This window comes from Oryctolagus cuniculus, chromosome 3, assembly GCF_051225735.1.
Source record: "Oryctolagus cuniculus isolate XC-2025 breed Fujian yellow rabbit chromosome 3, ASM5122573v1, whole genome shotgun sequence".
Lineage (NCBI taxonomy): Eukaryota > Metazoa > Chordata > Mammalia > Lagomorpha > Leporidae > Oryctolagus > Oryctolagus cuniculus.
In genome coordinates this window covers 140,764,558-140,790,518 of record NC_142869.1, presented here as the reverse complement: position 1 = coordinate 140,790,518, position 25,961 = coordinate 140,764,558, and the positions used below count along the sequence as shown (strand labels likewise).

The window sequence follows — 25,961 nt, the reverse complement described above, 5'->3', positions numbered from 1 at the left end:
CTCCCTCCCTTCTTCCCTCTCTCAAAAAGTAGGAATGATATGAAAATACAGGAAATCAGGCAGCGATGTCCAACCTGGTTTCAAGGTTTGGGGTATGTACTCCGCAGGCACCTACATGCCATGAGTAAGTAATTGTGCTTTCTTAAAACTGCATTTTAAAATTCCGATTCACAGGCATATTTCTTATCAAGTGCCAGCTCTCCAGCTGTCAATCATAAACATGCCCTAAGGTGCTGGGACTTAGCCATTTACTCAGTGAACTGGCTTTTGGCTTAGGACTGCTAGGGAGCTGACAAAGTTTGGGGACCCTCATCTTTTAAAAAATGGAAACAGTTGAATTCTTTTTTCAGGTAATTAAGGCAATATTTTTGCTCATTAGAAAACAATTAGACAATAAAAATGTGAGGCAATCAAATCCTCCATAATCCTATCTCTCAGCAGTAATTAGTGTTAACAGTCACGTATGGTCTCCACTTAGGGGTCAAACATCTTTGTCTATGTTTTAAAGCTTCTAGCTTTTTTGTGAGTTGGTAAAAGCTCCCTTTGACAAAGTCTAATCTTCTTTTGGCAGAACCAACAGAACAAAAGACGCTCTACCTCCCTGCTCTGCTAGCACCCACTTCGCAACCCTTCATATAAAAACGTGGGCGCAATCCCAGAAGCCAAACAGGTGACAGCCTTGAGTTGACTTACCGCAAAGAACTCTAAAGGAATGGGTGCCGGCAATTTCTCTTTAAATCTCTCATTAAACTCCTTGCCACCCAACAGCAAACCAAAAACCATGAGCCCGACGCCTAGGGAACACACGTTGAGGTTTTTAATATTCTGCAACACAGCAACTGTACTCTGCAACACAGTGAACACTGGGTGTTTACATCAGGAGCAGCTCTGGAGCACAGAGTCCCACTAGTGCAGTAGCGCGGCCGGCCAGCAGGCAGGACCCTGCTCGTGCCGGCTTCTCAGGCTGCCGTCGCACTCCCAGCAGCTTCCTCCAACCTGGAGGCATCTTTAACCCCCCTCATGCAACTCGGTAGCTGCAGTTCTTATCCAACAAACTTGTGGTATTTTTTCGACATGCTGACATCTCCATGTGGTATTATCACATGTAGAAACGTAACCATGAACCTGAGTCCCGTGCGTTAGGAAAGAATTACGAGTCCATAGGAGCAAAAGGCTCCTAGCATAGAAGGGCTTGTAGGAGCTCCAAGAGCGAGGGGATTGTTGTTAGCAGGTGAAAGAGAAATCAGGCTTTGAAGTCCAGAGAGTGGCCGTGTCTGGAAGGAGCCCAGGAGAGTTGGAGGGGAAGGCCACCTAATGATCTCCTAGGGTTACTGAGTGCCCCGGAGACAGCCAGCTCTCATCTGATGCCAGTGAAGTAAACTCCTGGCCGAGCCCAGGCCACACACCCTTTCCCACCTGCCTACAGCTTCCAGGTGTGTTTGTGCATCGTCTTTCCTTTGTGACAAGGCATTTTGGGAGGTCCCAGAGTAAGAAGGATGCTGCTAGCCATCAGGGGAAACTGCGAATTTCGGTATTTAGGGAATATGCCTACAGTCTGACTACATCGTAACAGAGCACTGACTGTGGAAATACACCTCCTCAGAGACTTTCCTGGACCTCTCTTCTAAAGGCGTCCCTGCAGCAGCCTAGATCTTTCCTTCGTAGCCCTTCACGCTGCTCGTCACTGACCACACACCTAACGGTTCATGGCTGACCAGCTGTCTCCTCCCTGGGCTGTCAGCTCCAAAGGGCGAGGGCTCCCTCTGCCCGGCTCGCTGCTGTAGCTCAGAGCCCAGCACAGTGTGAGGCACTCGAGCGCACTGGCTCTAGGCTTCTCTCTCCAGGGATGGCTTCAGCGACACCTCTGACGTTGCGAAGGGCAACACTTCCCTTGTCAGTTGATGCTCACTACTCCTGAATTCCCTCTGTATAGGAATGTGTTTTTTGGTTTCTAACTGTAGGGGGCTTTAAAGTTATATGTAGTTACTGATTCTGAGTTTTATCACACTCTGAAAAAATAGTGAATTCTTGGAATTTTTAATCAGTGTCATAGGATGTATGGGGTTTTTAAAGCTCTATTTAGTTGTTGATATACACGTGCATATAAATACGTTTAGTTACTGATACAATTGGTTACTGATTACTGTACTCTGTGAAAAAATACTGAGTTCTTAGAATTTGTGACCGGCGTCAATACCATCAGCTATTACCATAGTTTGCTATGTGCTTGCCAATGATTTCTATTTTCTCTGAGTTGGGCACAGTCTATATATGTTTCCTTACATTGAACTGGTTAACTGTGTTAGTGAAATTTTTCATAGCCTTACTTATTTTTATGCCTTCTTGACTGTTTTTGAGAGACACAATCTTTGTTAGTTTCTAAAACAAATGGAACTTGGTCGATGTCTTTGCCAGTGATGGTGCAGTCATTAAATAAAAGTCTGACAACAGCTTCCTTGTGCAGTAGGTAGAGCCATGCATTGATAAAGCAGGACTCTGGGGTGTGATCCTTCTTGTGATCCTAGTTCCATGTGGGAACTAGGCAGGAAGATTAGGTAGGAATAGTTGAGCTGTAAGAGTTTTCTCACGAGCCCTGCCAGCCCTGCACTAACTCTACCCCCTACCTACCAATCCAGCATGCCCACGTTCCCAGGATGCACCTGTGTCTCATCTGGGACCAGGAAGGAGGAGATGCCATGATGGCCACATGGGAAGCAAAGTTCCAGGTGGAGGCACCATGAAACTCCCAGAAACCCTCAGACACACGCTAAACCTTGCCCAGACGCCACCCCCTACCCCATAAAAGTGCCTATTACATGTGGAAACGCCCTTTTTGCTTTTTTGGTTTCTGGCCTCCTCCAATGCTCCCTCCTCATAGGCAACTCAGTGGCCCACTCGGGACGGGTCTCCCTCCGTGTGGGGCTGCCCACACTCTCACCTGAGTGTATACTCGCTCGCTCACTCTCAAATACGTTCTGCGCTCCCTCGTGCACCATATTCATGCCTCTGAATTCTCACCTCTGCGGGGACAAGAACTGGGAACAGAGATGGAGATACTGATGCCCATGACAGCGTGCCTCTCAGAAAGCCTTAGAACCCCTGACCGTTCTCCCTGTGCTGGAAATTCTTGGGAAAAGGGAACCTCAGGCTCGCCGGGGAACTAGACACTCAGGAGAAAGGCGGAGAGTGAAGAAGAAACGAGCAGTGAGTCAGGAAGCTGCTTACTTACATACACCACCGAAAAGATCCCACTGTACCGCTTGGTTTTAACTCCAAAGAGGTATTTTAACATGGAGGTGAAGACGTGCACGGCCGCCGCGGTGGTAAAGCCGCGCACCAGGGGCTCCGTGAGGTAGATGGCCACGAAGCCGAACCGACAGACACCTAGGCAGAACTGTTTTTTTTTTTTTTTTAAATGACAAAGAAACAAATAAATCACATGATAGATCAGGAAGATGCAACCAAGAAAAAAAACATTCCAAACTTCTTTCTGGACTACCTCCTGCCACTAGACACTTGTGCCTGCAGTTAGTGGCTTACACGTAAACCACAGGTTGGACAGGACGCAGTGGAAAGCCGGGAGTAGCCTGGAGCCCTACAGGGCACTGGCCAGGGCCCTGCCTTCCCTGTGCCACAGAGCCAGGGGCACACACCGTCACGGAGCGCAGGACTGCTGGCTGCTCCTTACAGCTGATAAGGGCTGGCCTCTCCCCAGCCCTACCCTATCCCACTGCTTCCAGCTCCTCTTGTGTTTGGGCCCGCCCTAAGTGCAGCTTGCCAGCACTCCTTGTAGTAACAAGGCATGGCATTGGAGGAGCGCTCCTGTGTGCTATGAGCTGGAGCCCTGGAGTTCTGCGGGCGGACTCTGCCCTGGTGCGGTAACACCGACCACAAGTGCCCAGTGGCTATTTACCAAATGAACAAATGAGAACCCATCACCATCTTTGAGTCCTACCTGAATGATTCCCGAAAGCAAGGTCACCGACATGGCGACTTTCACTCTCAAGGCGTCCCTGGCTTCTGTTCCGTTGGTTGCGTTTACTCCTCCTGGGATAACTATGTCATCGGGTACCAGTCGAACAGCCACACCACCTATCATCAGGCTAATGACGGCAAAAGGACCTGAAATAACAAGGCGCACGTGAGCCCTGCTGCAGGGTGCAAGGAAACCCTGCTCCAGGGTATGTCTGACGTGGCTGCTGCCAGTCCACCGGAGACACAGGTGAGGTGGACCAAAGGCTGCACTGCCCTCCTTCGGCGTCCTGCTCTTGGGGTGCGAGCAACCTTGTGTGCACAGACTGCATGAATGGACTTCAAAAAGTACGTGGAAAATGGTATTAACACATTTTATTTTTGGTACAAAATATACTTAAAATCTATGCATTTTTTTTTCACACCAAGCGTTTCCCATAAACTTTTTGAAGATCTTTTTCCAAAACTGACCACAGCAATACTCTTCGTCCTACACACTTATCTATAACCTAGTCAATTCCCTATCAAGAGGTGGAGTCTAATTCTTCTCTCCTAGAATCTCGTGGGTTTGAGATCCGCTGGCAACCAGAAATGACCCTGTGGGACTTGCAATAATAGAGGCTGGTGCGGCTTCCCCCTAAGAGCAGCAGTACTTGTGCTGGAGGCCAAGGGAAAGCCCCAGGAGCCACTGTATGTAGGAAAGCTTCACCTAGACCCTATGCAGGAGTCCTGGGATTACCTGGAAAGAAGGGAGGAGAGAGGGGGAAGGGGAAGGGAAGGGAAGGTGAGGTGGGAGGCAGGGAGGATAGGAGGGAGGCAGGGAGGGAGGAGGGCTGCCCAGACAGCCCTTCCTTAAGAAACATGACTCACAGGAACTGTGAGAGAATACACAATGATCATTCTGTGAGCTGTCAAAGTGTGGGGGCACCTGTTACCCAAGAATGGATATCTGAACCACCGTGTGTGTGTGTGTGTGTGTGTGTGTGTTTGCCTAAAATAAGATGAAGTAACCACATAGCAATAGGAACCTAAAGTACTACTCTTAAAATTAACAGATAGAAAAATCAGATTCAAGCAACTTGCATTAAGAAATAAAGCATTTATCTAATGTCATGGATTTCAATAATTGCTCTTTCTCACAAGAACATGGTCTTTATTATCTTAAGATGATTAAGAAAGCTACTAGTTCTTGAAATCTCAGGAGTTTTTTAAAAAAAGTACTGTGTACGTAGTATCAAAAGTTATCATCAAGCAGACGTTCCTGTAACAACCATGCTACTTCTCACATTGCAAAGCTTGGAGGTCCAAAAGGAAAGGTGCTAAAATATCAAGTATGTAAACTTTTACCTATGGAGATGTGCCTGGAGGTTCCCAGAAAGCAATACATGATCACAGGATAAAACGAAGAGTACAGGCCAAACACGGGAGGCACAGCTGCCAGCATCGCGAACGCCAAGCCTGCGGGATTCAAAAGCACAGATACGGGAAGATCATTAGAAAACAGGGCCGGGGTGGGGGGGTCCACGTTTTCTTCTTCTCGGTTCTCTAACTCGGATGGCCACGTGGAGCCCGTTTAGATTTAGACCAATGTGTCCGAGCTTCTTGCTCTTCCACGGCTGTCCTGCATGGCTCCTGCATCTGTGGGCAAAGTCCAGGCTGAGAGGGTTTTCTCGGCCAGCTGCTCTGGGCCAGTGGGTGGAATATTTTCTTGCTTTATTCTCTCACAAATTAGGTAAGAGCCTAAAAGTCTTAGTGAATGGGTGTGGTTGTGATCTGGACATCCTATTGCAGCATTCCTTGCCCTACATAGCAGCGCCTCCACCTCACTCATGGATTCCTCTCTCTGCCTCTTTATTAGAAGGTAGTCTTCCATTTTCTTGCCACTGCTATATGCTCAACCTGTAGGCAGAATTCTCGGGCAGGCACTTTTGATGGGAGCCAAGCCTGGTTACCTTGCAGGGTGCCCACTCACCTAATGGGAAAGCCTGGCATTTGCACCTGAGGACATTTAGGCAGTTTGGTTCCACTCTGGGGAGGACTATCTCTTCATTATGCTGTCACGGGTAGTTCTTCTCATCCTTGACCGACAGACTTCCATCTTTTAATGGATGTTATTTTTTTTTAGAGCATTTGTAGGTTCACAGCAAATTGAGCGGAGGCACAGAGATCTCCTGCCTATACTACCCCTATGCTCACATGGCTTCCCCCATCCATCAGTACCCCCAACCACGGTGGTCTGTTTGCTACATCATCACTCAAGGTCCAGAGTTTGCAACAGGGTCCACTCTTGGTGGTGCATGTTCTGTAGGTTGAAAGATTTCACTGTTGATGGTGGAATTTCCACATAATTACACAGGGACAGGGAGACTCCATTCCAGCACCAGAGAGGAGATTCACTGTCCTAAACGTCCTCTGTGCTCTGGCTGCTCATCCCTTCCTCCCTGCAAACCTGGGCAACCATCCATCTTTTATGATTATTATTTTTATTTTTTTATTTATTTGACAGGCAGAGTTAGACAGTGAGAGAGAGAGACAGAGAGAGAGGTCTTCCTTCTGTTGGTTCACCCCCCAAGTGGCTGCTACGGCCGGCGCTTTGCCGATCCGAAGCCAGGAGCCAGGTGCTTCCTCCTTGCCTCCCATGTGGGTGGCAGGTGCCCAAGCACTTGGGCCATCCTCCACTGCCCTCCTGGGCCACAGCAGAGAGCTGGACTGGTAGAGGAACAACCAGGAATAGAACCCAGTGCCCATATGGGATGCCGGCGCTACAGGTGGAGGACCAACCCAGTGAGCTACGGCGCTGGCCCATAACCATCCATTTTTTTTTTTACTGTCTCCATAGCTTTGCCTTTTCCAGAAAGTTGAATGGTTGGAATCATATAGTCTGCAGCCTTTTCACACTAGCTTCTTTCACTTACTGAGATGCATTTACATTTCCTTGTTTCTTTTTATTTTTTAAATTAAATTTTATTTGAAAGTCAGAATGACAGAGCAGGAGAGGCAGATAGAGAAAGAGATCTACCTACTGGTTCAATCCCCAGATGGCCACAGTGGCCAGGGCTGGGCCAGGCCAAAGCCAGGGACTCCATCTGGGTCTCCCACGTGGGTGGCAGGGACCCAAGCCCTTGAGCCATCTTCTGCTGTTTTCTCAGGTGCATTAGGCAGGGGGTTGGACTGGAAGTGGGGTGGCGGGGTGGCGGGATGCTGGCATGGCTGGCAGCAGCTAAACCCACTGCACCACAATGTCAGCCCCTCCTGTCTTTTTAGCATTAATTTTCTTTTGTCTGGGTGTATCACAGCTTATTTATCCATTCACCTGAAGCATGTCTTGTTTGCTTTCAAGGTTTGACCATTACGAGTAAGGCTGCTGTAAGCACGCAGGGGCAGGTTCACTTCAGAGTTGTTTTTAACAGATGTTACTGTTTAAGGGCAGTCAGAGACTTTTCCTGCGGGGATTAGGAGTTCTCATCCCAGACGGCCCTCATACGCCGTTGGAGTGATGCGTTCCAGAGAGAGCACTGGTGTCACTGACTCACAGTTGTGCAGAGATGGTCTGGACGTGCAGGCACAAATGCCCTTTGTTCTCCACCGTGGGGACTCAGGACAGCCAGGAAACACTCTTAATGTGCTGTTAGGCTGGGAAGAAAACACCTCTAGCCAAAGAGAAGTTGGGAAAATATCCCTGTTTCATATGTTCACTCTAATGCCTTTAAAATTTTTTTGTTTCTAGCAAAGAAACACGCAGGCACTCTTCTGCCTCCTGCCCTCCCTCCAGGTGCTGCTCCCTTCTTTGGTGGTTGCTCTGCCCTCTATCTCCATTTTCTGACATCTGGGATGGACACTGCTGCTGATCACGGTGGGGGCGGGAGGTGGCCCTGCACTTGGCGTCGAGGCCAGGATGCTACTAAACATCCTACAATACGTACCTGGTGCGGTGCTGGGAAACCCAGTTCCTAGTAACACGAGGATAGTGCTGTTTCTCATTTTTATCAACTTTAGACATAAGCTGTTAACTTTCTATTACACCCATCATTTCAGTACCACATCAGTTATTTTGTAATTAGATGCGTTGTTTTCTTTCTAGAAAGCTTGGGAACTTTCCTTTACCCCTGGTATTCTCTCACTATAGCGTGCATTGTTTCTGAGTTCTCCTTCATATATTCTGCTGGGTACTTAATGACTTTCTTTGGTCTGAAAATCTGGGCATTTCAATGACAGGAATTATTCTTTAGTGGCTTCCTCCTTTCTGTTTCCCTGCTTTCTTTCTTTCTGGAAGTCCTACAGGAAACAGGCCAGAGCACCAGGGCTGAGCCTCTGATATTCTCATTTGTTCTCTTCTTATTTATGGATTTATGTTTCTCTCTTCCAGCAGAGTTCTCCTTTATCTTCCAATCCTCCAACCAAATATCTGATTGTAGCTGTCATAGTTACAATTTTTATGGGCTATTATTCTTTGAATGCTCCTTACTTTTTTTTTTTTTCTCTTAATTTGAAAGGCAGAGTTAGGGAGGGAGAGGAAAGAGAGAGAGATAGTTGTCTCTTCTATCCGCTATTCACTCCCCAAATGGCCACAACAACAAGGGCTGAAACATACAAAAGCCAGAAGCCAAGAGCTTTATCTGGGTCTCCCGTGTGGGTGCAGGGGCCCAAGCACTCGGGCCTTCTTCCATTCCTTTCCCAGGTGCATCAGCAGGGAGCTGGATGGGAAGTAGAGCATCCAGGACACATAGGGGATGCTGCCATTACAGGCAGAGGCTTAATCTGCTGTACCACAATGCTAGCTCTACCTTTTTTCCTTTTTTAAGTTTATTTTAATTTTATTTGGGAGGAGAGGGGAGAAGAGACAGGGGGGAGCTTCTATCCACCTATTCACTCCCCAAATGCCTGCAAGAGCTGGGACTGATCAGGGCCACAACCAGAAGCCAGGAACTCCGTCTGGGTCTCCCTCATGAGTGGCAGGGGCCCAAGCTTTGGGGCCAACATTCACCACCCCCGAGAGTCTGCTTTAGCAAGAAGCTGGATAGGAGGCCAAGCCAGGACTTGACCCCAGGCACTCTGAGATGGGATGCATGCTGTGTGACAATGCCATCATTCTCTGTTACTTCCATTCCTGATGAGTTCCTTTTTTTCCTGTGTGGTTTGGTTTCTTTCTTTCTTTCTTTCTTTCTTTCTTTCTTTCTTTCTTTCTTACTTACTTACTTGAGAGGCAGAGTTACAGACAGAGGGAGAGAGAGAGAGAGAAAGAGATCATCCATCCACTGGTTCACTCCCTAAATGGCCACAATAGCCAGAGTTGGGCCAGTCTGAAGCCAGGAGCCTGGAGCTTCTTCTGGGTCTCCATGCAGGTGCAGGGACCCAAGCATTTGAGTCATCTTCTGCTGCTTTCCCAGGTGCATTAGCAAAGAGCTGGATCAGAAGTGGAGTAGCTGGGACTCAAACTGGTGTCTATATGGATGCCAGTGCCGTAGATGGATGCTTAACCTACTGTAGCACAGTGCTGGCCCTTGGTTTCTTTCTTGAAGCTTCAAGTGCACAGCCCACGTCGTTTTCTGATGGGCCTTGCTGGGTGTCCAGCCAGCATCCTTCCTGGGGGACTTCCAGCTGTCACTCCAGGTCTTTTCTCTGGGGGAGTTCACCAGCTGCCTGGGCTCTAAGTCTTTCTGCAGGCACTGGAAGCTGAGCAGGGAGAGGGAACAGTCTTTGAAGGCGCACAGCCCAGCATGCAGACTTTCACCGATTCCTCCTCACAGCCCCAGTACCCGATCACACGGCATATGGCTGACAACCTGAGCGTCCACGCGTGCCTTATCAGATGAGACTTCCAACAAGGCCCTTGCTGTCAGCTTCTGCCTGGCTCCCAGCTTTGACAACACCAGGAGCCTCCAGTCCCCCAGGGCTCTGGACGAAGGCTCCCAAGTCTCAGCTTCCTCTGCTCTGATTCACCAGTCACTTGCCCAGTTGCTTGCCATTGGTTTTCCTCTGCTTCACTGTGTCTGTTCTTTCATTTTTTCTGTCCTTGATTAATGAGGGGCCAAAAAATACCAGTTTGATAAAACTTTTATTTATTGAAAGGCAGAGTCAGAGAGAGAGATGGATGGGAATGGGGAGAGGGAGAAAGGGAAGGAGAGTGAGAGAGTGAGAGTGATACAGACAGCGAGCTCATTCAGAGCTAGATCTGAAGTGGAGCAGTCGGGTCTCGAACCAGTGCCTGCTTGGGTTGCCGGAGATGCAGCCAGGCAGATTAAATCATGGTGCCACAACACCAGCCCCTAGGCTTTACTTTTGGATGTTTGACTACAGGGATGGTGTTGTGGCACAGAGGGTAAAGCTACTGCCTGTGACACTGTCATCCCATATGGGTGCTGGTTTGAGACCTGGCTGTTCTACTTCTGATCCAGCTCCCTGCTATTGCACCTGAGAAAGCAGTGGAAGATGGCCCAAGTGCTTGGGCCCCTGCATCCACATGGGAGATGTGGACAGACTTCCAGACTCCTGCTTCAGCTTGGTCCAGTCCTGGGTATTGGAGCCATTTGGGGAGTGAATCAGTGGATGGAAGATCTCTTGGGTTTTTATTTATTTGAAACAATTATACAGAAGAAATCCTTAAAAAACAAACAAGCAAACAACAGAGACCTAAATGGGCCTCTGTTTACCGCACATCGTATTCTTTGAATGGTCAGTTAGTGGCAGGAGGCCAGGCAGGAGCTTAATAATCACATACTGTCTCCATGAATAAATTAATGAGTATTTGAGCCCTTACATTACCTATAAAACCACAGAGTTGTAAAGAAATTTGGTTCATCATGGTCCCTTGTCGTTAAAATATGGAATTAGAGGTCAAGAACCCGGGGCCGGCACTGTTGCACAGCAGGTAAAGCTGCTCATGACACTGGCATCCCGTATGGGTGCTGGTTTAAGTCCTAGTCGCTCCACTTCTGACCCAGCTCCCTGCTAATGTGCCTGGGAGAAAGGAAGTGGAAGATGGTCCAAGCGTTTGTGACCCCGCCACCTATGTGGCAGACCCGGATTAAGCTCCTGGCTTCAGCCGGGCTCAGCCCTGGCTGTTGTGGCCACATTGGGAGTAAACCAGCAAATGGAAGATCTCTTGTCTCTTTGTAACTCTTTCAAATAAATAAATCTTCTTAAGTCAAGAACTTAAGAACCACCACAAACTGTTGACTGTCTGAATGACCTGATAAGAGGCAAGATAATACACAACCAGTGTACTGATCCACAAAACAGCACCATCATTTTTCACTATTAATATCCCTAGGGATTTTTGCTTGAGATTATTTATTTATTCTCATTTCATCTCAATGGCAGAGAGAGGTGGGGGGAGGGAGAGGGAGAGGAAGGGGGAGAAGGGAGGGGCAGAAGAATTGTTTTTTTCTTCGCTGGTTTACTCTTTAAATTTCCCAAATAATTAGAGGTGGGTCAGGCTGAAGCCCTAGCAAAGAACTAAACCCAGGTCTTCCATGTGGATGGCAGGGACCCAAAGACTTGAGCCACCATCTGGTGCCTCCCAGGGCGTGCATCAGCAGGAAGCTGGATTGAAAGTAGGGCGGCTGCGGCTTGAACCAAGCACTCCAATATGGGATGCAGGTGGCCCAAGTAACAACTTACCTGTTGTGCCATATGTCAATCTCCCTGGGGCTTTTTATAAGGTAAACATTTCTAAAGCATTCCTTTATGCAGGTGATGGTTAATAGAATGGTGTGATAAGAATCTATGGGTTTTTGGGTGGATGTTAGGCATAGCAGGTACTGATTCCCATAGTCAAGTCCCTGGGCTCGAGTCTAGGCTCTACCTTCAATCTAGTGTCCTGTTCAGGCATACCACAGGTAAGAGCAGGTGATGGTTCAAGCATTTAGATCATCGCCTTCCACGTGGGAGACCTGAATGGAGTTCCAAGCTCTTGGCTTCAGCCTGACCCAGCCCTGACTGTTGTGGGTATTTGGGGAGCGAACCAACTGATTGAAGATCTCTTTCTGTGCTCTTCAAGTAAAATAAATAGCACGTAAAAAAGAAGCTACACCTGGGGCCGACACAGCAAGATAACGCCCTGGCCTGAAGTGCCGGCATCTTCCAATCCAGCTCTCTGCTATGGCCTGGGATAGCAGTGGAAGACAGCCCAAGTCCTTGGGCTCCTGCACCCACATGGGAGACCTGGAGGAAGCTCCTGGCTTCAGATCGGTGCAGCTCCGGCCATTGTGGCCAGGAGATGGAAGACCTCTCTCTCTGTCTCTACCTCTCTCTGTAACTCTTTCAAATAGATAAATCTATTTTTTTTTTAAAAAGAAGCTACACCTTAGTATCTTAAACAAAACAAAGCAAAAATCCACTGCACCTGCAATGATGATAGAATAAACGGAAACAAGGTCAAGTGACTGTGTGAGGAGACAGTGGCAAGTGTTCCACTAACCTTGAGGAAGCTGCAGCACCCCCGTACTTATGCCCGAGACCAAGTCACCCAACACGTACTCCTTGAATTTGTACGCTGGTAACCACTTAGTTATGGGTAGGAACATATAAATGATATTCCTTATTTTCTTGGGAGTACATCTAGAAGGACAAAGACAGAGAGAAAGGTGTAAATGGGGAATGTCTCTGCACGTCACACCCACGCATTCTCCCTCCCTTCCTCAGACCCAGCAGTGACGATGCTAAAGTCTGCAATCAGCTTATCCCCTCTGAAACTCCGCTGGGGTTTGGTTCCTGCTGAGAGGCAGTAAGTGGGTTTGAAGGTGGGCAGGTACAGGTGAGGTCAGCAGGTGCAGCACCCATGACTGACACTGGAGAGAGAGAGAGACCACAGACACCTGTGTGTGCCCCTGTCTCACCTTGGGAGGCCCTGCAAGAGGGTCTCATCCCTTGGGCCACCACAACCACGGACCGAACAGAGAGCCTCTTGGACTTAGAATGTGCCCCGTCTTGTGTTAGCAGCAACAGAAAACACACTAAGACGAGCAACAAGGACAAGTTCACAATTGGTGATTCTGGATGCTACTCCATGGGGTGGGAGTCCAGAGTGCAAACCAGAGACACAGTGGCTGCAGCATCACTGGGAGGCCGAGCGAAGACGTGGGTACTTGAAAGGGAAACAGAAAGGGGGTTGCTTGTGTAAACCTTTACTAGGGGGTGGAGAACATCTGGCCTGTGGGTCAAACAAGGCCTGCAAAATCATCTGGTGTAGACCTGCTAAGGCAACCAGACAGGACTTGAAATCCAACACATCTATGGCAGGCTGTTTTTTAAGTTGCTAATGTTGTAGGAGCCTGTGAATGATGCTGTCAATACCCAAATAGCCCTTGTTAAGAAAAAAAAAAAATCCCCCACTCCTGCTTTACGCAGATGTAAGGCACAGTAGGAATCCAACATACATGGTCAGATACATACCTACGTTCAACCCCGTATCTAACCCTGGCTGAACGGCTGCGGACGGCTTTGCAAATTGCAGATGCTGCCCGTTCGTTTCGTCTCCACATCACCTAACAGATCTCCGCCTCCCACCTGGCTCATGGCATCACCGCACAGTATGGGAAAGGAGGCAGGCTGGGGGCCGACATACGTGAATGCCTGCTTCAGCTTATCCCCGATGGAGTCCGCAACCTTGTCCTTCTTGTGCAGCCTTTCCTGGAGGACGGGATGGCTGAAGATGGGCCTTTCCACGCAGTACCTCTGGGCGGCCGCCAGGGCCTCACTGTCTTCCGCATGATCCATCGTCCTCTGACATCAGTCATCAGCGGCAGGAGACAAGCATTGCGGAGCGTCACTAAGCGAGGAGAGAAAACTCTGTTTTAGATGCCAAAGTCTTCCTGCCAACCGCCCCCTGGCCGCTCTTCCTTGTGGTGCCCCGAGTTCTCCTGAGGACTTCTTTAGTCACCCCAGGGCACCTTCCACCCTGTCCTCTAAACAGTAAGCACAGAGAACTGAAACGAAACCAGGATCGAGAAAAAGAGTAAACGTGACTTCTTCCTTCCCAGGGCGCTAAGTGAGTAATAGGGTTTGCTTTTCATAAAATCTCGCAAGCTGAGGGGCTGAACACTGCAGCCAGGGCCTCTGGTTCCAGGTAAGCGGAACTGCAAAGCAGGCCAACTCCAACTAGCTCTCTAAGAAGAGAACAGAAACGAGGCTAGGATCAATCCTCAATTGGGACCTCAAGTTTCCTGATGGTTTATTAGTCTCCTTTTCTGACTCTGAATTTATGGTTGATGACTTCCTTTTTTTTATTAAATAGCATTTGTATTTTTTTTTAAGATTTATTTTATGTATTTGAAAGACAGAGTTACACAGAGAGAGGTAAATACAAAGCCAGGAGCCAGGAACTTCTTCTGGGTCTCCCACGCGGGTGCAGGGGCCCAAGGACTTGGGCCATCTTTTACTGCTTTCCCAGGCCATAGCAGAGAGCTAGATTGGAAGTGGAGCAGCCGGGACTAGAACCAGCACCCATACGGGATGCCGGCGCTTCAGGCCAGGGCTTTAACCCACTGCGCCACAGCGCCAGCCCCTGATGACTTCTTAAATCATCCTATGGTTCAGAACCGAGGCTCGTATGACTCCGTGAGGGAAGTCCCTGGTGACATTTGCAGAAGGCTATAGTTAAAAACATTAGTGCAACTCTGTACTCTATCATATTGTTCTAAAGCTGATGATGTTGCAAGGAGATACACTGTAAAAACTGTTGGTAATTCTTTTTCATGCTATATAGTGAATACCACTTATATAAGTGAAAGAAAAGTTCAACATGTCTACGCAGATGAAAGTGTATACAGGAATGTTCACAGTAGCTATATGATTGTAAAATTTTTGAAAAACACCTCAAGTGTCTACACATATACAATAAAACACATTTTAGCATTTTAATAAACTGAACACTATATAGTATTTAAAAAACAAACTAAATCTGTAGGTGTCATCAATAAGTCTCCAAAGCTTGATTTTAAAGAAAAATACAGGGAACAGGTATTTGGCTTGGTGGTTAAGATGCCCACATCCCAGAGTGCCTGGCATGGACAGCTGCCTCTCCTGATTCCAGCTTCCTGCCAGTGTAGACCCCGGGAGGCAGCAGGTGATGGCTCAAGTGGATGGAACGGTTCCTGCCACCTACATAGTTCCTGGCTACTGGCTCTGACCCTGGCTGTTGTGGGTCTGTGGGCAATGAACCAGCAGACAAGAGCTCTGTCTCTCTCTGCCTCTCAGATAAATAGAATCTTAAAGTCAATTAAAAAATGTAAGGCATAGGGGAATACTTACAGAATGCAATTAACCAAACAACAGTTTAAAAACTTACAAAGCAGTTGTATACATTGTTTTAGATACATAGACACCTCATAAAAGTATCAGAGCATTGATAATAATAATAAACACTAAGACCAAGATGTTGTTACCTCTGGAGAGAAGGAGAAAAGACCGCCAAGGGTTAGTCACAGCTTCAACTAACTACAACTGCAATGATTTAATCTGTTAAAAAAACTGGGCAGGGGCCAGCGCTGTGGCTCACTTGGTTAATCCTCTGCCTGCGGCACCGGCATCCCATATCATTTGGCTAGATCATGACTGTTGATAATGTACACCACACTTCTTCTCTGATATTTCATATTACAGAAGTCTGCCTAAATTTTCAAAAAATTATTTTTTTCTGGACTTCTCCTCCTTGATCTTCTGTCTTCTGCCAGGAAGGTCATGTCCTCCTTCTTACGGCCCCTCAGAGATAGAAAGACCCTCATGAGGGAGCTCTAATGAGAATGCAGCTCTGATTTTTCTCCTGTTGCAAAAACTCACTTTGATTTTACTGTTATCCACATGAATTTGCTCAGCAGTCAACAGGATGAATTATGATGACCACTGTGAAGCAATGGTGTCCATCTACGAGACAGAGGGGACCAACCCTTGCCAGTTAGCGCCACGGTCTGGGGAAAGCATCGGCTACTGGTGCCAGGGAGTGATTCTGAATGGATTCCTAATGGATTAGGAATTTCCAGAGTGGTGCCTGGATGGACAATGGACATTCACTTGGTGTGGGCAGCAAATGTCCCTGCATCCAACTATGTAGTTAGACATTCTGATTTTTTTAATTAAAAAAATTTTCATTTTATTTGAAAGGCAGACAGAGATGAAAAGAGACATTCAGGAGGGAGATAAAGAGGGAGAAAGAAACACCTTCCATTGGTTGGTTCATGCCTCACATGTCTGTGATGCCTAGGACTGGGCCAAGCCCAAACCAGGAGCCAGGAGCTCCACCCAGGAAGTGACCCAAGTATTCTGTGCCATTAAAGCTATCTCCAAGAGTGTGCATTAGCAGATAGCTGGATTGGAAGAGCCAGGACGTAAACCAGGCCCTCCAATCTGGGGTGCAGGAATCTAAGCAGCAACTTCAGTGCTGCATCAAACACCCATCTTAATTTTCATTCTCAGAGGTTGCTTGGCTAGGGGCCAGCACCGTGACACAGGTTAAGCTGCTGCCTGTGATGCTGGCATCACATCTGAGTGCAGGTTCAAGTTCTGACTGTTTTGCTTCCAATGCAGCTCCCTGCTAATGCACCCGAGAAAGCAGCTGAAGATGGTTCAAGTGCTCAGGCTCCTGCTGCCCATATGGAAGACCAGGATGGAGCTCCAGACTCCTGATTTCAGCCTGGCCCAGCCCTCACCACTGAGGCCATTTGGGGAATCAACTCGTAGATGTAAGATTGACCTCTCTTTCTCTCTTTTTGTATTTTCCTCTCTCTCTCTATTGTTCTGCCTTTCAAATAAATAAGTAAATTAAAAATAATTTGGCTATTCCCAACATCAGTAATCCCTCATTTATACACATTCATGCAAAAGGCACTTATCACCCCCCTTATGTATTCTCCTAGATCCTCACAGTTCCTTCTATGCAGGTTTAAAAAATCCCCCAGGACATTAAGATGATCTGCCAGGTAGGTACTAGACATATATAAAGAGACTGGCTTTCATCTCTACCTAAACCCAGAACCTCCCCAGGTACTAAAAACACCATCAGAGGGGTGGGTGTTTAGCCTAGCAGTTAAGACACTTGAACACTTCAGAACACCTGGGTTGCTCCAGGAGTTCAGAGACCTGGACTGTGTTCCTGCCTCTTAGCTTCCTCCTGGCCCAGCCCCTGCCACTGTGGGCATTCTGAGAGTGACCTGGTAGGTGGGAGTTCTGTCTGTCTCTCAAATAAATTAAAAAGAAACAAGCCCCCCAAACCCACTTGGGCCTGGGTCCCATACCACAGCCTCCAGGACATGCACCCAGGTATCTGTTTTAAAAGCATCCTAAGACAATCCCAAAGACCAGCGCAAGTGGAGAAGCAGTGGTTTATGTCCTGAGACAGAGAAATACATATGGAAAAGACATGAGAAAATAAAAAAGGAGCATCTAAAATGATGATGACAGGCTTTCAGGAATTTAGAAAATCAGTGACACAATTAAAGCCAGATAAGATAACTTCTAAGAAGAGTAAATCTTCTAATATGAGATATGGTATAATACAGTAAGGTCAGACAAAATAATAAATAATCAATATGCTATAGCTGGAAGCCTCCCCTAGAAATGCCCATATCCCATATGGTATGCTACAATTCTACTGCTTAATGAAGAGTACACAAAGTAGTTCTGAAGAGGAATTTCAAATGTAAGGAAACTGATTTAGCAGTAAAAATGCATCTCTGGATTTGCCATTTTCTCTTGGGGCATTGGCTCTCAGCACTGGCTGCACAGAAGAGTTCCCTGGGTAGCTTTAAATATTGCTGGGGCCAGATACTGCCAGAGATTGAGTTAATTGGTCTGGGAAGCCAGCAGGGACTGAGAGTTTAAGAAGCTCTCAGGGATTCTCTGGCCGGCACCGTGGCTCACTAGGCTAATCCTCCGCCTAGCGGCGCCGGCACACCAGGTTCTAGTCCCGGTCGGGGCGCCGGATTCTGTCCCGGTTGCCCCTCTTCCAGGCCAGCCCTCTGCTGTGGCCAGGGAGTGCAGTGGAGGATGGCCCAGGTGCTTGGGCCCTGCACCCCATGGGAGACCAGGAAAAGCACCTGGCTCCTGGCTCCTGCCATCGGATCAGCGCGGTGCGCCGGCCGCAGCGCGCCGGCCGCGGCGGCCATTGGAGGGTGAACCAACGGCAAAGGAAGACCTTTCTCTCTGTCTCTCTCTCTCACTGTCCACTCTGCCTGTCAAAAAATAAAAAAAAATAAAAAAAAAAAGAAGCTCTCAGGGATTCTCTTGTGTAGTCAAAGTTCAAAACCACTACCTTAGGAGGTGGCAAAAGGAAGGCCCATACCCACCCACATAAACAAACAAAAAGAAGGTCATTGCATGGGGTGCACAGACATTGTGTACTACATTACGATCTTCACTTACTGGGTCCCTGAAATATTTAATAAAAGTTACAAGAGAGAGAAATACTTAGCATGAGTGTCTCCATTAAAGTCTTTTTACTAAGCTCATACTGACACAACAAAAGGCAGCTGGGTCCAAGTGGACAGGGCTACACCCACTGTACTCCCGGCAAACACAGCTCCAAAGTCACAGCCATTTCCCTGAAGGTTTAAATCAGGAGCAAGTCTCAAAGAAATTGAGATCTCGGAACATCAGATGGACTTGGTGATCCTGTGTGCACCCGCTGTAGGGTTGCTGGAGAAGAACAGGTGGTCTACTTAAATTTGAAGGTCACATAGGCAACACATGATTGTGGATTTCACATGTTGTAGTAAAAATTTTTTCTTTGTCTCCCTCTGAGTATCTTCTATTTTTCTATGCTAAACCTGACAACCCTAACTTTTATGGGTTAAGAAGAGACATGGAAAAAGGGTTTCACAAGTATTTTTGAGGTGCTAGAATCCTGGCTACAGTCAGGTGTCTGTCACTCCAGGGATGTGTCAACTGGCAAAGAAAGAAAATGATGTCACAGTGAAAGGCTGCCGTTTTGGGGGAGTTTCGCATCAACGATGATTACATAATTAAAATCCTTCCATGAGAAAAGTCACTTCTAAGATGGCCTAAAGGGCCCAGCATTGTGGCAGAACTTGTAAAGCCACCACCTGTGTTGCTGGCATCCTATACAGGCGCCGGTATGAGTCCCTGCTAATGCACCTGGGAAAGCAGTGGAGGATGGCCCAAGCGCCTGGGCCCCTGTACCCATGTGGGAGACCCAGAAGAAGTTCCCGGCTTTGGCTTGGCCCAGCCTTAGTGGCAGCCACTTGGGGATGCAGGATCTCTCTCTCTGTCTCTATCTCTGTAACTCTGCCTTTCAAAAAGTTTAAAACAAACAAACAAACAAAAAGATGGCCTAAAGAGAAAAATCCTCTGGTAGGTCCTCAAACAAAACACTAACGACAGAACAGCAAATTGGCCTAGAGGTTTAAGACACAGTTTGCACAGCCGTAAAACAAGGGATTTTACCGCAGTTTAGAATATCTTTTTTTTTTTCATATTTTAGATCTTAATCTTGAAGACCATGCAATTTAACTCTCACTTTGTACGTGAGAAAATGGACTTGCCTACACTAACTTGAGGGTGAACGACTTCTACAAAAATGTTCTCAAAACACAAACCTGCTTCCAATTCAAAGCACTTATCAAATTGAAAAGACATAGATATTTATTATTTCTTTTTTTGATATTTATTATTTCATTTATTTATTTGAAAGAGAAAGGCAGACATAGATCTCCTATCAGCTGGTTTACTCTTTGAATGCTCCCATTCAAAGAGTAAAAAGTGGAGCAGCTGGGACTTGAACTGGTGCCCATTTGGAATGCCGGTGCCTCAGGAAAATGCTTAAACTACTATACAATAGCACCTGCCCTCCTCCTGCTCTCTTTATTATCTTGTGATAGAACATCCCAAGATCTTACCTCATAAATACACAACATAGAACCGTTGACTACAGGCATGCTACTACACAGATCTCTAGGATTTACTCATTTTGCATAACTGAGACTTCGCTGCCTTTGACTAATGTTTCCCTCTAGCTCCTGCATTCTATTCTCTCAGCTTCTATGCTTCCTCCTCTTTATTGTTTTTGGGAAGCAGTTTGGCACCGTAGTTGAAATGTTATTTGGGACACCTGTACCTTATATTGGAGGGCCTGGGTTCAAGCCCCCGCTCCGCTCTCAATCCCAGCTTCCTTCTGATGTAACCCTGGGTGGGGGGGGGGGTGGCGCGGGCAGCAGGTAATAGCTCAAGTGGTAGGGCCCCTGCCACCCACATGGGAGGCCCAAATTGAGGTCCCTGACTTCAGTGTGGCAAAATCTCAGTTGTGGGCATTTGAAGAGTGAACAGGAGCAGGGAGGTCTCTCCCCCTCTTTTTTATTTATTTATTTATTTATTTTTGACAGGCAGAGTGGATAGTGAGAGAGACAGAGAGAAAGGTCTTCCGTTGCCGTTGGTTCACCCCTCAATGGCCACTGCAGCCGGCGCACCGCGCTGGTCCGAAGCCAGGAGCCAGGTGCTACTCCTGGTCTCCCATGAGGGTGCAGGGCCCAAGCACTTGGGCCATCCTCCACTGCACTCCTGGGCCACAGCAGAGAGCTGGACTGGAAGAAAAGCTACCGGGACAGAATCGGCGCCCCGACCAGGACTAGAACCTGGGGTGCCGGTGCTGCAGGCGGAGGATTAGCCAGGTGAGCCGCGGCACCAGCCCTCTTCCCCTCTTAAAATAAATAAAATGTAAAAATAAATATAAAAACAAATTCTTTGCTTCTTAAAAAAAAAAAGGTTCTAATGACACATTCTTGAGAACAGTATTTGGCAGATTTGTTTAAAACACCATTGAACTTTCTGTGTGCTGAAACTTGGTAAAATGGATTCAGTTTCTTGAAACTAAGGACAGTAATAGCACAGCAATGCTTTTCTTCAAGGTTTGAAACCAAGCATTTTTCTCTGTGGCTTGGAGGTATTAGAAAGTAATGAGCATCAGGGGCTGGCTCCGTGGTGCAGTAAGTTAATCCTCTGCCTGCAGCACCAGCATCCCATGTGGGCACCGGTTCTAGCCCTGGCTGCCCCTCTTCCAATCCAGCTCTCTGCTGTGGCCTGGGAAAGCAGTAGAAGATGGCCCAACTCCTTGAGCCCCTGCACTGTGTAGGAGACTGAGAGGAGGCACCTGCTCCTGGCTTCGGATCAGCACAGCGCGCCAGCTGTAGCGGCCATCTGGGGAGTGAACCAACAGAAGGAAGACCTCTCTGTCTCTCCCTCTCACTGTCTGTAACTCTATCTCTCAAATAAATAAATAAAAAGAAACTAATGAGTATCAGGGCATCCATCCATCCATCCACTCACAGTAGGCATTTGCAACTCTGGTAATGTGTGTGTATGTTCATTTAAAGATCTATTTTATTTATTTAAGAGGCAGAATTATAGAGACAGAGAGATCTTCCATCCACTGGTTCACTCCCAGATGCTTGCAACGACCAGGGCTAAGCCAGACAGAAGTCAGGAGTCAGAAGCTTCATCCAGGTCTCCCACTTGTGGGGAGGGGCCCAAGTACTTGGATCATCTTTCACTGCCTTCCTAGAAGCATCAGCAGGGAGTTGGATCCGAAGTGGAGCAGCTGGGACTTGACTCAGCTGGTAAAGCATATGTGAACCTTTTAGTTCCAAGCATGGCAGCACATTCCCAAGTTTACTTTTTTTTTTTTTTTTAAGGTTTATTTATTTGAAAAGCAGAGTTAGAGAGACAGAGAAATCTACTCTTTTATATACCTTCTCTATAGGTATTTGCATGAACAACTAACAAAAACCAATTAAGAATTTTTTTCTGCCCAGAGCAAGACATAAACTGTTCTATAATGTACATAGCACTCAGAAAAGATCTCATGATTTAAAATCCAAAAATATTTTTTCCACTTACAACTTTACTTGAAAACAATTTGAAAAAGTTCCTCTTTATACTTCTGAACCCTTAGCATAACCAGGATATATGATCTGCTATCCCTTCTTAATAATCTCTGATTGATTATAGTGGCCCAGTACTCAGGGAGAGCAGAGAGCCCTCAGGTTGATGCAAGCTGATCTTGACTGTGGATTGGCAGCTGTGCGAGGGCAGGGCTGCTGCCTGGGATCGAGCCGTGGCCTAGCTCACAGGGGCCTCCGTACATTTCCTCGACAGAGGTATATCTCAGTAGTGAGGCCAAGGTTCTGGGACCAGCTGGCCTAGGGCTCTGCATGTCATTTCCTTCTTCTTTTATAGTTATCCCACCCCTAACAGTCCTCTGCCAAAGGGCTCTGAAATTAGGATCCAGATCACCAATACCACATGCAAGGCCTGGGGATCAGAAGGATTGGCTTGGAGGCCAGGCCTAGTGATGTGGGCACTGGCGGAGGTTAAGCCACTTCTTGGGATGCCTGCAATGCCACGTTGGAGTGCCTGATTCGAGTCCCAGCTACTCTGCTTCTGATGCAGCTTCCTGCCAATGTGCACCCCAGGAGGCAACGGGTGATGGCTCAAGTACTTGGGTCCCTGCCGTCCAAGTGGGAGACCTGGATTGAAATCCAGGCTCCTGAGTTCCACGTGGCCCAGATCTGGCTGTTGTGGGCATTTGGGGAGAGAACCAGTGGATAGAAGCTCTGCCTGCTTGTCTCTCTCTTCTTCTGCCTTTCAAACAACATGAAAATAATTAAAAAAAAAAAACTTTCAAAAGATTTGTATTGCCATTAACCTCAGTTCAAGACTTTGCTCTTTTATTTTTTAAAAAATATTTATTTATTTGAAAGGCAGAGTTAGAGAGAGAGAGAGAGAGAGAGAGAGGTATTCCATTGGCTGGTTCACTCCCTAGATGTTCACAACAGCCAGGGTTGGGCCAGCCTGAAGACAGGAACTTCTTCCAAATCTCCCATATGGGTGCAGGAGCCCCGAGTACCTGGCCATCCTCCACTGCTTTCCCAGCACATTAACAGGGAGCTGGATTGGAAGAGGAGCAGCTGGGACTTGAACTGCCACCCATATGGGATGCTGGCACCACAGGCAGAGGCTCAGTCTATGATGCCACAGCACTGGTCCCACTCTGCCATTATGGTGGAACATCAGCAAGTTATTTGCCCTAAGTATTGAGACCATAGGGCGTGGCTTTGGCCTGCTGTCCCAGAGTAATTATTACATCCAAATGTGGCCCAGAGTTCGGTAATAAATTATGTTCTCTTCAAATTCTGCAGCTGTAACTGTGACATAAAAATAATAGCCCTGTAGAGGTAAATTAGAAAAAGCTTCTGAAGTGTTGATCATGTAAGTGCTCTGTGTGACTAGCATTACTACTAGGCGTGTAGTTCCCCTTAGCTCCAGGCTGCTCATTTGTAAATGAGGAGCATGAGGGGCTGGTGCTGTGGCATAGCAGGTAAACCACTGCCTGCAGTGCTGGCATCCCAGATGGGCGCCAGTTCAAGTTCCGGCTGTTCCTCTTCCAATTCAGCTCTCTGCAATGGCCTGGGAAAGCAGTAGAGGATAGGCCAAGTCCTGGGGTCCCTGCACCCACACGGGAGATCCAGAAGAAGCTCTTGGCTTCGGATCAGCACAGCTCTGGCTGCTGCAGCCAACTGGGGAGTGAACCAGCAGATGGAAGCTCTCTCTCTCTCTGCCTCTCCTTCTCTGTGTAACTCTTTCAAATAAATAAATAAATCTTTTAAAAAATGAGGAGCATGACTGCTCTTTAATTGCTTTTTTTCAATCACTAATATATTCACATAGCTCAAAAATCCACATTTAAAAAGAATTCAAGTGAGGGCTTACTTCCATTCCATGGCTGGGAAACAATAGAACCCATTCCCTATATGTCTTCTCAAATATTTTATATACACACAAGCAGATATGAAAATACACATATATTCCCATTAATTAAATCATGCCTTAGTGCTGTTTTATACATTGCCTTTTTGATTTAATGATAAACCCTGGTGGGGCCAGTGCTATGGCGCGGCAGGCTAAGCTTCTGCCTGCAGTGCCAGCATCTCATATGGGTGCCTGTTCATGTTCTGGTTGCTCTTCTTCCCAACCAGCTCTCTGCTATGGCCTGGGAAAGCAGTAGAAGATGGCCCAAATGCTTGGGCCCCTGTACCCATGTGGAAGACCCAGAACAAGCTCCTGGCTCCCAGCTTCAGATTGGCTCAGCTCCGGCCATTGGAGCCATTTGGGGACTTCTCTCTCTGTGTCTCATTATCTCTGTCTTAACTCTACCTCTCAAATAAATAAAATCTTTTAAAAAATAATCCTGGTGATCTTTCTGTATCAACCTAAAACATTTCTTATAAAACATTTAACAACACTATCAAGGCAATTTATGACAAAACTATGGCAAGCACCATACTGAACAGGGAAAAGTTAGAGGCATTCCCACTGAGATCCAGTACCAGACAGGGATGCCCACTCTCACCATTGCTATACAATATAGTCCTGAAAGTTTAGCCAGAGCCATTAGGCAAGAAAAAGAAATCAAAGGGATACAAATTGGGAAGGAGGAAGTCAAACTATCCTTATTTGCAGATGACATGATTCTATATATAGGGAATCCAAAAGACTTCACTAAGAGACTATTGGAACTCATAAAAGAGTTTGGTAAAATATTAGGATATAAAGTTAATACACAAAAATCAACAGCCTGTGTATACACAGACAATGCCATGGCTGAGAAAGAACTTCTAAGATCAATCCCATTCACAATAGCTACAAAAACAATCAAATACCTTGGAATAAATTTACTCAAGATGTCAAAGAACTCTATGATGAGACTTACAAAACTTTAAAGAAATAGAAGACACACAAAAAAATGGAAAAATCTTCCACGTTCATGGATTGGAAGAATCAATATCATCAAAATGTCCATTCTCCCAAAAGCAATTTACAGATTCAATGTGATACCAATCTAAATACCAAAGACATTCTTCTCACGTCTAGAAAAAATGATGCTGAAATTCATATGGAGGCACAGAAGACCTCAAATAGCTAAAGCAATCTTATACAACAAAAGTAAAGCTGGAGGCATCACAATACCAGATTTCAGGATATACTACAGGGAAGTTATAATCAAAACAGCATGGTATTGGTACAAAAATAGATGGATAGACCAATGGAACAGAATAGAAACCCCAGAAATCAATCGAAACATTGACAACCTATTTGTATTTGACCAAGGATCTAAAACCAATTGCTGGGGCATGGGAAGTCTCTTCAACAAATGGTGCTGGGAAAACTGGATTTCCACATGCAGAAGCATGAAGACAGACCCCTACCTTACACCCTACACAAAAATCCACTCAACATGGATTAAAGATTTAAATCTGTGTCCAACACCATCAAAATAATTGAGAACATTGGGGAAACTCTGCAAGACATTGGCACAGGCAGTCAAAGCAAAAATTAACAAATGGGATTACTTCAAATTGAGAAGTTTCTTTACAGCAAAAGAATCAGGAAAGTGAAGAGGCAACCAACAGAACGGGAGAAATTGTTTTCAAATTATACAACTGATGAAGGATTAATAACCAGAATCTACAAAGAGATCAAGAAACTCCACAACAACAAAACAAACAACCCAGTTAAGAGATGGGCCAAGGACTTAAACAGACATTTTTCAAAAGAGGAAATCCAAATGGCCAAAAGACAAATGAAAAAATGTTCAGGATCTCTAGCCATCAGGGATATGCAAATCAAAACCACAATGAGGGTTCACCTCACCCTAGTTAGAATGGCTCACATACAGAAATCATCTAACAACAGATGCTGGAGAGGATGTGGGGAAAGGGCACCCTAACCCACTGTTAGTGGGAATGTAAACTCATAAAGCTATTGTGGAAAACAGTATGGAGATACCTCAGAAATCTGAAGACAGATCTACCATACGACCCAGCCATCCCACTCCTGGGAATTTACCCAAGGGAAATCAGTAAAAAAAAGAGCTATCTGCAACTCCATGTTTATTACAGCTCAATTCACAATAGCCAAGAAATGGAATCAACCTAAATGCCCATCAACAGAAGAATGGATAGGGAAATTATGGGATATGTACACTA

General features: G+C 46.6%; 1 protein-coding gene across 4 annotated transcripts in view; it reads right to left on the bottom strand.

Moving 5' to 3' along the window:
* SLC26A5 (solute carrier family 26 member 5) overlaps positions 1 to 25,961 on the bottom strand; it is a 66,014-nt gene that overhangs the window by 24,248 nt on the left and 15,805 nt on the right. For 3 of the 4 annotated variants that reach the window (XM_051848011.3, XM_089327982.1, XM_089327981.1), the window contains exons 3-8: positions 13,538 to 13,741; positions 12,392 to 12,531; positions 5,320 to 5,430; positions 3,956 to 4,122; positions 3,230 to 3,394; positions 694 to 846 (exon numbers count right to left, since the gene is read on the bottom strand). In XM_051848011.3, the coding sequence (XP_051703971.2) occupies positions 694 to 846; positions 3,230 to 3,394; positions 3,956 to 4,122; positions 5,320 to 5,430; positions 12,392 to 12,531; positions 13,538 to 13,689 (888 nt within the window). In that variant the 5' untranslated portion in view covers positions 13,690 to 13,741. 4 annotated transcript variants of the gene reach the window in all.